We start from the raw sequence: 13,051 nt of genomic DNA, 5'->3' as shown, positions 1-13,051 counted from the left end.
TCTGTGAATTTTGCTGCCACTAGTTGGTACACATACTACAATTGTCCTCTTCAGAAATCTTTAGCTAAAGGATAGAATTCATAAACCAGTGTTTCAGGCCACGTCTTTTATTACCCAACAGGTGCCTGCATGCAAACATTTAAATAGCCGAGGCGGGCCACCCCACCCCACCCCACCCCGATCACGTGGAGGGGGCGGGCTGTCTGTCCCGGTAATGATGACAGCTGCCTGTGCACAGGCGCTGACGCATTTTTAAAGGGCTGTCAGCCCTCCCGGGAACTTTAAATATTGAAAGGGAAATAGAATTAAAATAAATAACTACATCTCTTATGCCCCTCTCCCATCCCCCCAATAACAATCAAATTAATTATTTGTCCTTCCCCCCCCCCCAAAAAAACATTTACTTTACCATCTGACCATCCCCCTGCAAACAGCATAAACTTTCAACTACAACCTTTCCCACCATCCCCTACACCCATGGCGCTAATTTGACCCTGTTGCCTCCCCGTCCCACACTGATAAACTTACCTCCCCCACCCATCCTGCCACAAGTGTTCCACCTCTTTCCCAGGGCGCGAATCCGAAGGCGCGGCAGTGCTGGCCACCGGGCTGAAGATCGCGGCAGGACATCAGGAGGCGACGTGAGATTAATTAATTCACTTATTTTAATTTATTTAAATATTTAAATTGTGGTTCTGTTGCCGAGTGACAGTGTATTCATACGAGGCCTCGCCACCACCAGCAATATCAGGTTGGGCCCTGCTGGCACTGAGGTCCATGGCGGGCCTCATCCGGGGCCATCTTTAGGCCCTCCCGCCACAGATCACAACGTCGAGGGCTCCTTAAAAAATCCAGCCCATAATGTGGCACTTCGCATTGCAAACCAGTTGTCGACACATTGAGTGAGTCACTTTCAGTTCTTAGAATTCATTCAAAGAAGTTTCTTACAGTTTAATCTATTGCTCTGGGGATCCTGTAAAAATCTAAAATGGATCTGATTGCTTTTTGAGTTGCTTTTGCTCCTCTGAGGTCAAACAGAAGAAAAACTGATGATCAGCCTGACTGATCAATGTAGACATGACTTGACTAATGGTGTTATACATGACAGACTAGCTGATGCTTGCAGAATCCCCAGTGAGTGCCTGTAACAAGCCAGTAGCATAAAGTTGTGCACTGTTTCTAAAAACTAACATAAGAGTAGCAATGACAAACTCACCTTCTCAATGTTGCTGTAAATAAATCCTCACGTGAATCAAGTACAATTCCTTGTCTTTGCAAAAATGTCCTCCAAGTTCTCTTTTAGTTCAGGCCAACAATTGATCTTCTAAGTCAATACATTATATTAGAGTAGGTGTAGCATTTCCTTGCATGCTTCCACAACTACCTCCACTTTTGGGCTTGCATTTCTCCTTCTGGCTTAATTTGTATTCATACCAATTTTCAGCAAGTGTTAATTGCTCCTCTGTGCCAGATAAAGAAATAGATAATAGGCCACACAGCAAAATGAAGCACTAATGTGAAATTGCCAAAACAGTATTTATTGATTTATAATCCTTTTCCTGAACTTTTCCATGTGTATTATTCAAGGCAAAACATATCGTTTAACCATAAGGCAGTGGTAAGTAACATAAAATATATATTTTTAAATAACAAGTAATTTTCACTGTGTAACTGCTTAACACCATAACCTACTGACACCTACACAGTCCTAAAGAGTGAAACAACAAAGTATCTGAACCAGTGCCTCTTGGAGACATTTAATAATGTTCAGCCACCTGTAGTCACAGTGATTATTTTGAATAATGCCTTGGCAATCATATGATATCATTCTGAAGATTTAAAGTGCATTGATACTACTCCCACACAGTGCCCTTCAGAAGCAGATAAGAAAATCCACATTAGGCACTAGTTTCATGAATTAGCAAAAGCTAACAATACCTTTGTTTGCCATACTTTGTGTACAGTATGTTAACCCACCAATGTAATCAAACAGGAAGATTGTACAATGGTACAATGCTTTTCGCATGGCACTGAAAATTTTCTTTTGACTTTCTTCATGCAGTAGGTTTTACATGTTACTTTATTTCAATAAACTAATGATCCTTGCTAATTTATTGTTGTGAGTCTATCAAACTCACATTGGTTCATTGTGAAGTTACTAGGTAAGACTACTGCTAATTTTTAAATTACATTTGACTTAAACCTAAAATTAGCTATTTACTTTGGATAAATGGGCCGGGATCTAACGCGGAGGTGGTGGCCCTGCTCACCTGCTGGAAAGTCGTGAGCAAGCCCACCTCGGCCAGCCCTGGAAGCCCCAGCTGTATTTTACGGTCCTCAGGCAATTAACTGCTTGCAGTCATGGCCTCTATCCCTCTGAGGCAGGATGTCCTGCCTCCAAAAGCTGCCGGCCAATCAAAGGGTCAGCAGCTCTTCAGTCCCGGCAGTGCCACCAGGAGCGGTGGCCATTGCTGGGACTGCAACAGCCATCGAGGAGGCCCGGAGTACAGATAGGTGGGGTCAGGGATCACCAGGGCCAATTGGCAGGCCCTGTAGAGGTGGGTGTCGACTGCAAGGGCATGGTGCATCTTCCAGCAGAGGTGGTACTTGCCACTGGAGCGGCCCTCCATCGGGTACAGGGTGCCCGATCAGGAGGGACTTCCCCACTGAGGCCACAGGAAGGTTGGCGGATTTTATTGGGCAATCTCCCCAGATGTTGAAGTGCCCATCTACTGCTGGTAAAAATACCAGAGGAGGTGAGTAGGTAATGGGCATAGCACCCACCGCCATCCCAGATCACTCCTGGCAGGGGGTGGGGGGGGGGGGGGAGTGAAAGGGAGGTGTGTAAAATTCCAGCCATGGTTATCTTGGTAAATTCCACCATTTGCACATCGGCTGAGAAAGGCAAAAGCACTCAGTCTTCCACTTTAAGAGAAATTTGGGGATTTACGGTAGTGAAGTTTGTGCCAAACTCCTTTTTCCTCTGGCAAAATTACATCATCATATATTAATGTAATTTGAAAAATGGTGGTGGCTATATTAAAGCTATATATTACTGCTCCAGTTATTACTCCCAGCTTAGCAATTGTCACTCATAGTTAAGGATATCCTTAATAGTCAAGGAAAGCTCTAAATCATCTGGACTTGTAGATAGTTATGAGTATGATGGTTTTCATTATGGTTCTAATTTTGGCAAAATTCCTGCATACTGCTGGGAGAGCACAATAGTTTTTTTTTAAATCATATTACTGTAGTTGCTGAATGCCTTTACTTAATATTTTGTAGCTGTTAACTGAGCTCATTCTTGGAGGTAATTATTTTCAGCTTGTAATTTTGAGGGTGGAAAGTGATATGTAGAGTATTAGCCAATGGCCCTTTATCCAAGTAACCACATTGTAGCAATTAAAAGCCAATGTTTTCTGTTGTATTACTTTGTTATTCTTTGACAAAATATTCTAGAGGGTCTGGAAATAAAAGCAGCTAGTTATTACCACACCAATTTGAGTGTTTACTCGGACACGACATCAATGAAGAAAGCAGAGATGTGCAGCTGGCAGAAGAATAGCACACAGGAGGCCTTACACCATGCATTTCCTCCGCAACCAAATTTCCTACCTCAACTTTAGTGAGAAGCTGTGTGGCCAGCAGCTCCACTTCACCAAGCAGGCTGTGACAGAGTTATGTCACTTGATGCAGCACTGGAGCATGCATGTTGTTATAAACGTCACTGTGGCGTGAAATTTTTATGCCTTCAGAGCTTTCCAGGCAGAGACTGGTGACATTAGCAACATCAGTCAATTTGCTGTGCAGCAAAAACTATATTTATTAACAAAATTATACATAAGGTACAGCAAAGAAAAATACTAAAAATAGTACCAGACAAATCTTCTCTTGTGGGTGCACACACAGCTTAGTCTGTTAACAGGAAAGAAAAACTAAAGGTGTACCTCCAAAGAACACTTTTTGTATACAACAGAGTGAAGAAAACAACAAAATGGCAAACAATAGCACAAATATCTTATAGAGACAGTTGGTGATTAATTTCTCCTGGATGATGGAAATTTCTAATTGTGTGAGGAGGCTAAACAAATGAGAAACACATATCTCAGCAAGTAAGATCACACTGTCCCAAACGGTTTCACTTAAAGGGGGCATATTTAAAGGTGTACTTCAATATAAACTTTTCCATCCATACCTGTATTCTGAAAAAAATTGTTATAATTCTGAACTGCTTCTCCCTCCTTTCCCAGGATACCCTTTACTTCATGTCTCCACATACAACTGGAAGCCCTTCGAATAGCATCACGCATAAAGGAAAACCTATAAACCAATATCTGAGGCAGTTCTGAATGTTAACTGAAAGACATCATATATAGATATCACACAAGAAATAAAAGATATTTTTGTGAATCATTTGTAACAACTTTAATATTTTACCATTTAGAAAACCAAACTAGATTTCCATCCACTGACTGTAAACGGGCAAAAGTTATATGATGTAAAGTATGCAGTAAATGTTGGGCTAGCTAATAACACAAAGTTATGGCAGCGCACAAAAAAAATTTGGTCAGAAATTATTGTGTGAACTGCACTCAAATGAGAGAAAAAAATGGTCACATAAATTTCACAAAGAAATTTTCAAGCCAAGTTTCTTTAAAAAGTAAATGTCAATGATATTACTTTTTACAAAGACAATTGGCCATAAAGTTAATTTTCTGAAAGCTTATCTCTCCAAGGTACTGTTTTTTTTGACTTATTTGTGAGTAAGGCATTTCGCTAGCATTGTCGTCACATTCACTGTTTAACCTTTTGAGGACTGCAATATTACTTTGCATCACAACCAAGAATAAAACAAGGCTATAATTATTTTGGTTTATTCCAAGAATGCTATGAATTATTAAATAATACAGGTTTTGAAAATGTGATTAATTCAACCTTGTAATATTGGTAGAAATGTAGATAATCATTTTGTAGATGTATTGAACAAACGATGTATGCATTCTGAAAAGCAATGGCTAATATCAGTACTCAACTGGTTAACGATTCCAAAAACCAATTTCAGTTCTTCATAAAATGCAATCATTGCCTTTCCTTACATCATTCAATCAAATACAAACACCTGTATCATTCTTTTCTGACAGAATCACTGCTTGTTTCTCCTTCACAAAACAACCAATACAATGAAAACAGGTAAAGTGCAAAACACCCTATAAAGTCATAATGATAAATAGTAACTAGAAACACAAAGAACAAAACAAAATAGCAAACTTTCCATACCGTGTTTTTTAAAGTAATTTCATCTGCAAATGTCTCTCTCTGTGACCGTGATTCCTCACTCTTAACATTACCATCACAAGCTTCATCTGCCTGCTCATTCTCAAGTGTTTTCTCATTACATTCCTCAGAATCTAACCCTTCTGAATATGGATGGATATTACCAGAGACATCACTGTTTGTTTCCTTTTCCTCATCCTCTTCAGCTGGTGTACTGATTAATATGACTGGATCTAAGTGTTTGTGATGGCCATGCAGCTCAGAATTATGTGGTGGAGTGGTAATTCTGTTTTTCTTCTCCCATGTATCGCTTGATGTATTTGGGGTTGAGCCGATTTTTGTAATATTTTTAGGCCTTACTGCATTTTGATTGCTGTTTTCATTTATTTGCACCTGTTGAGTGTCATGAAAAATTTCTACCTTTTCAAAACTATGGGCACCTATTGATTCAGAAAATATATCAACTCTTTCTCTGTCACTGTCCATAATAGCTTCATTGTCTGTCCCACATTTTTGCTTATTGACTACCTCATACTCTTTACTGGTTTCCTGGTCTGCTTCTTCTTCTGCTATCTGCTCAGGAGCAGACATAATTTCCTTTATAGTTTGAGATATACCAGTAACATTATGTAATTGGGTAAATCCCATTGATCTTGATTCATCTGTTCCACCATTGTATTGCAAAATGCTTTTTATGCTCAATGCTTCTTCTCCCTTAAGACCTGCTTTCCCCACCTCTATAGATTCTTTAACATCTGGTACACTGTAATTATGTTTAAAGTTCATGTCTGAAACATTACAGTTCTGTGTAATGTCTATATCCTTCTCATTCTCATTGTAATGCACTTTTTCTTCTGGGAGCTCCATAAGGTTAATAGCCAACTTCTTTGCAACCTCTGTATGTGCTTGTTTAACTTCACAATTGTCTGTTATTTTAAGTTCCACAGATTCAAAAATATTTTCAGGAATTCTCTCATTTGTATTAGTGGTTTCGCAAGAGACTGTCTCTTCTGCTTCTTCCTGAAGATCAGGAAGCATCTTCATTGAATCGGCAACACCTTTTTCAACCTCTGTAATAATTATGACTTCACTTTGCTTCTCCACAGCCTTTTGAAAATCAGCAATGAAATTTTGTGCAACTTCAGAAGGTTGTCCATAACTACAAGGTGCATCTGGATATTTTATATTGTCTGAAATTGGTACAAATGTCTTTGTATGCAGACTTATTGTAGGAGTTGCTTCCTCCTCTGTGTTTTTTTGAGAAGCATTAGATAGATCCTCTTCCATTTGTGGACACGCTATGCTAGTTTCAGTTAAATGTTCATCAAAGTTTGAAACACTTTTTGCTATTTGTTCATACGTAATGTGGATTTTTGAAGGTTGTTCATGTTTTGTTGTTAAGTGAAAAGCTGTGGTCACCTCTGGTATGGACTTTGAAAATTTTTCTTCACTTGGCAAATGCTGCATGGCTTTCCTTTTTAGTGATACAGCTGTAGTAGTTCTTCCTTCATCTCCAGTAATTTCAAACAGAGCTGCTTCTATTGCTTCCTTTACTACAGTATCAGCTAATATACATGATGGAGCACTAATGCACTGCTTTGCAATTCGTGTGGCTTCTACTTTATTTTCTTTTTGTTCATTAGCAGTATCCTTGTTAGGTGAATCAATCTCTGGAATTTGTGTCAGAATTTTATTCATTTCACATGGGTGTTGATATTTCTCTTCTAAAGATCCCTGCAGAGCAGGAATTTCTGTAACCATTGCTGTAGTTTCGATATTTGGCGCATTTGTAACTTCCGGTTGTTTACTAGATGTGGTCTGGAGACAAGTCCCAAACTCGTTTCCTGTATTTTGATGCTTCCCACTATCTGAAGCACTGTGCTTATTTGTATATTGCAGGAATTCTGTGACATCTGCAGTGTCTGTTTCAATTCTTCTGTCATTTGAATACATATCACAAGAATTTTCTTCTTTTGCAGCAACTTGAAATGCAATGGCCATTTCTTTTCCAATTACTGAATGGTTTGTAACTTCTAAACGATCAGTAAATCTTTCTTTTGCAGTAACTTTGGGAGCTTGTTTAATTGAACTTTGCTCTTGCATACTTTCTGCTCCCTTGTTTGTTAAATAAGGTTTCTCAGAAAAATAATTTTCTTGCTTTACATCTTCCAAATTCTCAGCTTTACTGTAAAAAAGAGGTGGTTCTTGTGTCTCACTTATTTTTGTTCTGAAAACCTTTTCTTCCTTTAATGAGATTGATCCATGGACTGAAGAATTGTTTCGATCTGGCTCAAATTCCAAATCAGTGTTGGTGCACACTGCAGAAATAGGGATGGATTCTGATTCATTGATTGTTAATGTATCGTCAGTTAAATAAATGTATTCACCACTTAGATTTTCAGCATCTGTGTTCTCTTGCAGGAATTCTGTAGGATTTGGTGTATTATTACAGTGCTTATCACTTTCATCTATAACCCCATGAATGATTACCAAGTTATCCTGCACATTATTAGCAAAGACACTGTCTGTGTTGCTTCCTGAGAAACTATTCATTTCTAGTTCAGGTTTAGTCGATGTATCAATTACATGTGATGTAACAGCTTCCTCCCCTCCCTGAGAGAGAAGGCTGCCCTCATGTAATAAATGTGCTTCATCACAAAACAAATTAGAAAATTGGGTCATTATGTTGTCATTACTTGTTACAACATTAGCATTATCTGTTTGTACTGTTGTATTTATACTTCCCTCGTGACTCTGAGTTGACAGATTGGAGGTGCTTCTGTTACTGTCGAAGAGGATTCCAACCCACTCATATTCTTTCTCTTGCTTTACCTTGTTCTCTGTGCCATTATTTACACTTGTAAACTCGTTATGTTCAACTTCAAGGTCATTCTGCTGATTAGTTGGTGATTCACTTACTGCAGTGGCAGCCTTCTCATTTTCTTCTGTAACTTGAGAGTGTGATCCATCCATTACAGTTAAGTTAGTTTCTTGACCTCTTGGGGTGGTCAATGAAATGTGCAATGGAGGATGTATCTGTGAAAATAAATTAATTAGTAATAAATTTACCTGAAGACAGTTATGTCTTCATAAAAACAATTTTCACACATTTAATAATATTTAACACTTGTGATACCCACAAACACAGTTATGAAAATAAAAATCTCATGAAACAAATGACCACTTCAATCAATTGTTGGATCAACATACTATGGAAGTTTAAGCCCATTCACAGCCCAGAAAAATAATAGTCTTGGGACATTTAAATCTGCAGTCACAAACAAAATATGTTCAATACCCTTATTACTGACTGCATAAACTAAATGACCCTGTGCTCCATGCCAGGTGTAAGTTATTAATCAGAGCACACACAAAAAGTTCTTTAAACTCCATCACTGCTTAATCTGGGAAGAGTTACGAATCTAAGAAAAAGTTCCCTCACTATGATACCTAACTGATATATAACAAAACTGTACCTCAGTGAAAAAAATTGGCCAATGGCCTGAAAGCAACACTTTGATAAAATGCACCAAGAAAAGTCAAAATAAGTTATAAATTCCTTTGTTTTACACAATGAAAGAGGAAAGGAGAGGTTAGAAGCAAAAATTTTCTCCACAAAATGTCTGATTCAAAACCAATCCAGAGCAAGTTTCAGGTGGGCACGAGTGGAGCGAGTGCAAACTGCATTTACTGGCCCTGATCTCATCTACATGCCACCAATCAGCTGCTCACTCGACATGGGCAGAAAGCAGCAGCTGGTCGGCATGTGGAAAAGGAAGTTCAGGTTGCCCGAACAAAGGGAAGCCTTGCTGGTGTTTGGCATGGTCTCATGGGAGGGAAGGTGGTGGGCAGGGGGAGGTGGTGTGACAGTGGTGTTTGGAGAAGGGGAGGCTGTGGCTTTCCTATGAAGCCTGAAGAAGCACCCCTACTCTTTCTGACTCCACAAAAGAAAGGTATACCTTGGGAGGACCTCTTCTGTCTGCAGCCGAGCCACTGATCTGCTTTATCTGGTGGGAAAGTCACAGCAGCTACACCACCCAAACACTGCTTAAAATGCAATCAGGGTATCATTGACGTAATTGGATCCTAGTACACAGAAATTCATGAGGCGCCTCTTCTGCCTACAGAACCCAGCAGAATAAAATCCAAAATGGTCTGGAAAGGTTAGGTGACCTGATCATTTTCACCTTCACACCTGACCTGCTTCTGCCTGGAGGTTAAAGTTGACCTCCAAGAATAGATTTCAAAAGTGAAAAGATTCAATAGATTAGATAACCAATTAGGCACAATGATATACAACGGAGTTCATTGATCATTTATGTCTCAATTTAATTGAACTAAATTATCCAGCTAAGTATTAGCTCATTGATCATCAAACTATCTTTGTTACTTGTTGAAAAATCTGATTGTGACGTGTCAAACAGGATAATGAATAGAAAACAATATATTAAAATTATAAAAAGTTATTGTAATTGTTAAATGAAGCGATATTTTCATGTACACTTGCCCAGCTCAACATTATACATGAAAGGAAAAACTTGTAATTACATAGCACCCTTCATGGTCACAGGACACCCAAAGCACTTCACAATGAAGTCCTTTTGAAGTGCAGTCACTGTTGTATTGTAGGGAAACATGGCATTCAAATTATGTACAGCAGAGTCCATAAACACAAATGAGATAGGAGACCTACTAATCAGTTTTAGTGATATCAGATGAGGGACAAATATTGGCCAGTAAAACAGGGAAACCTGCCTGCTCTTCTTCAAATAGTGCCCTGCAATCTTTGCACTGACCCAAAAGGGCAGATGGTGTTAAACTCCAGAATGCTTGTGATGGAAGGATAATACTGGAGCCTATCTTTACTCAGTTTCATATTTATTGTGCAGAATAAAAGGATTACAAACATATAACTCCTCACTCAAAACCCTCCACATGTTTCAGTAAGTGTCTGCTTATAATTACTCAAGTAAGACCCCAATTAACACTATCCACCAGCATATAATCAAACAATTGATACACAATTAACAGATGGGACTTCAGTCTAATGTCTCATCTGACAGACAGCACAACTGACAGTAAAGCACTCCAATAGTACTGCACTGGAGTGTCAAGTGTAATTAAATGTTCACGTCCTGGAATGGTACTTGAACCATCAACCTTCTGACTCAGAGGTGAGAATGCTGCTAGTATGCAAAGACTAAAGTGTGCTTGCATGGTACTTAACTGGATAATTAATAAACATTAAAAGTCTTCAAATTTTGCATGTTCATAAAAGCCACAAGACAGAAATAAATTAGTGATTTCAGTTAACCTATTAACCTATTGTTTTGCAGCAAACATTTAAAAAATGTGAACAAAACAATGCATAAAATTATTGCATTATTTAGTGTTAGCTGAAAGTCACATTTAAAACAGACAGAAATTTGCATAGCCAATATATTATTTATAATTTCAATATGAAAAGAGGATTTAAAAGGCCATTTCACCTAAGATGTGCCATTTATTTGACAGACTCATAAGAGCGAAAACCTTTAATCAACACTACTCATTTTTATTTCGAATAAAATCTTCACAGATACTATGTAGTGAAGATGCTAAATTACCATGTAATAGAAATTTCACAGTGTTCTATGAGCCATTGAATAGCATACCTCTGATGAACAATATTTACCATCTTATAAAAAGCAAGTACAATTATAATAATAGTTGTGCTTTGTATATAAACAATTGATTATAGTAGACTACGTGGTAGACAAGGTCACAGCTTTGATTCTAGAAAACTTGGACTGCTTATAGAAATTACCAACAAACTGAAACAGCTGAATTGAAACGTTAATGAATATGGATTCACAGTGGAATAGACATTCTATTCCTTCTTAAACCAGAGCAATTGGGGAAACCATTATGGGACAAAATATCATCTAGGGAGAATTATATGGAGGAAATTGCAAGTATCCATACATTAACACCTCATCTTACTAGGTGTAAGATCAATTAAAATCTCAGTTTGTTTGTTTTACTTTAAAAGAGATAGCTATAACATGAAATAAATCCCATGGCATAAATCACAGCTTGGGTTTTAGTTCTGGTGAAAGCATCCAAACTCAATGGGCAAACTGGAATTTGGGTCATTCGTGTACAACATTTTTCAATGCAAGTCTACCAAGGGACAAATCTGACCATTTTGTCAAAAAGTCTTGTTGCTGATGAAACCATGTAAGATATACTGGGGTCTAATTTTAACATCATGGCACCCATTTTATGGGCCTAAAATGGGCACAGTAATAATAATCAATTTGATAAGGCAGAGGCCTGCATCTGCCCGGTGTGGGCCGATTAGTCAGGACCTTTTTTAGGCAGCAATGCACAAGCTCATTTTGGTATTTCTGGGACTGATCAGCCTAACCAATGACCTTTAAGGGGACCATTGGAGGTCACTCAGAAAAATGCACCAAAACATCCAGAAATATGGTATTTGGGGAGTTGGCTGCACAAAACCGCGGGCACCTGCTAGCCTGCCCTCGACTCCTCCCAATCGCCTTTCCCCCACTCCCAGACTTACATGTGTGTCTTGATAAAGGGCGAAATTGATAAGGACCTGATGAACAAGCTGTATTAGAGTACCTGATTGGTGCCATAGCTTGTATAAACTATTATTATGAGGCCCGAGGGTGAAGTTAGTTTGGTCCTCTCAATTCCTGCATGCCAGCACTGCATGTCATTGGAACTGCACCTGGTTTGGGTGCAGTTTAGGCCCCATAATTTCTATAAAGAGTTGATTAACCCCCTGAATCTCCCGTCACATTTTTTTTTTGCTGTTGAGCATCTCCCTGTGCCTTTAGCTTCTATATATTAGTTAATTTATAATAAATGTGACAAAGTAGTTTTAACCTGCACAAATTAGTCAATAGCACAACAGTGGTTATTTTGATAAGAATGGACATCCCACATATTCTTCAATAAGCAACGGTTAATTGCTGAACCAGGGCATGACAATTCAATACATAGTTCGCATAAGATCACAGATTTTGGTTCATAGAACACATGGATTTATTAAGAAAACTGCCATCTAGCCATGACACAAGATGTGGGACAAAGCTTAAACCATTATAGTCACTTGCCAAACTAGTGATGGAGAGTGAGGAGAAGAAAGATGAATATATGTTGCCCAGTGTTCTAACAGGAGAATGCATCTGTGGAATGAGTTTATGACAAATTCCTTCCAGTTTTTGATGAGGAATCCAGAAATATCTGATCTCCCTATAATACACCTTCCTGTTTCCACGGCAGGAATTTTTTGCTTGTCGGACGGGCACCGTCCACTGACCAAAAAGTTGGTGGCGATCCCGCCTCCGCTGGGCCTGGGGATCCAGACTGGATTTTCCGGTCCCCAGGCCCTTAATTGGTCACAGGCGGGTCTTCCACCTCATTGCGGCATGAAGACCCGCCTAATGGGGCTGCCGGCCAATCAGCGGGCTGGCAATTCTTAGTCCCAGCAGCGCCACCGGGTGCGGTGGCCACTGTTGGGACTACACACAGCTTCAAGATGAAGAGGAAGGAACGGCCCAGAAAAGAGGTAGGTTTTTGGGGCCTCGCTGGGGGTGATCTTGTCGGGACCCGGGGAGGCAAGGAGGGTCAATTGGGGGGGTGGAGGGCGTGTTGGGCGTTGGGGGTGGTTGGGACATCGGGGGCAGCCCTCTGTCAGGCACCATGCCTGATATGAGGGCCCCCCACCCCCCTCAGGCTGTCAGAAAGCCACCTACTTTTGTCAGGC

The 13,051-nt window shown here is 39.4% G+C and overlaps 1 protein-coding gene across 1 annotated transcript in view; it reads right to left on the bottom strand.

Moving 5' to 3' along the window:
* Positions 1 to 3,853: 3,853 nt before the first annotated feature.
* ppp1r3ab (protein phosphatase 1, regulatory subunit 3Ab) overlaps positions 3,854 to 13,051 on the bottom strand; it is a 42,319-nt gene continuing 33,121 nt past the window's right edge. Inside the window, exon 4 of the mRNA XM_068051241.1 lies at positions 3,854 to 8,310. Within this exon, the coding sequence (XP_067907342.1) occupies positions 5,125 to 8,310 (3,186 nt within the window). The 3' untranslated portion in view covers positions 3,854 to 5,124. The remainder of the gene's footprint in view (positions 8,311 to 13,051) is intronic.

Source organism: Heterodontus francisci, chromosome 18 (genome assembly GCF_036365525.1).
Source record: "Heterodontus francisci isolate sHetFra1 chromosome 18, sHetFra1.hap1, whole genome shotgun sequence".
Taxonomy (NCBI): domain Eukaryota; kingdom Metazoa; phylum Chordata; class Chondrichthyes; order Heterodontiformes; family Heterodontidae; genus Heterodontus; species Heterodontus francisci.
This window is presented reverse-complemented; position numbering and strand designations above follow the sequence as displayed.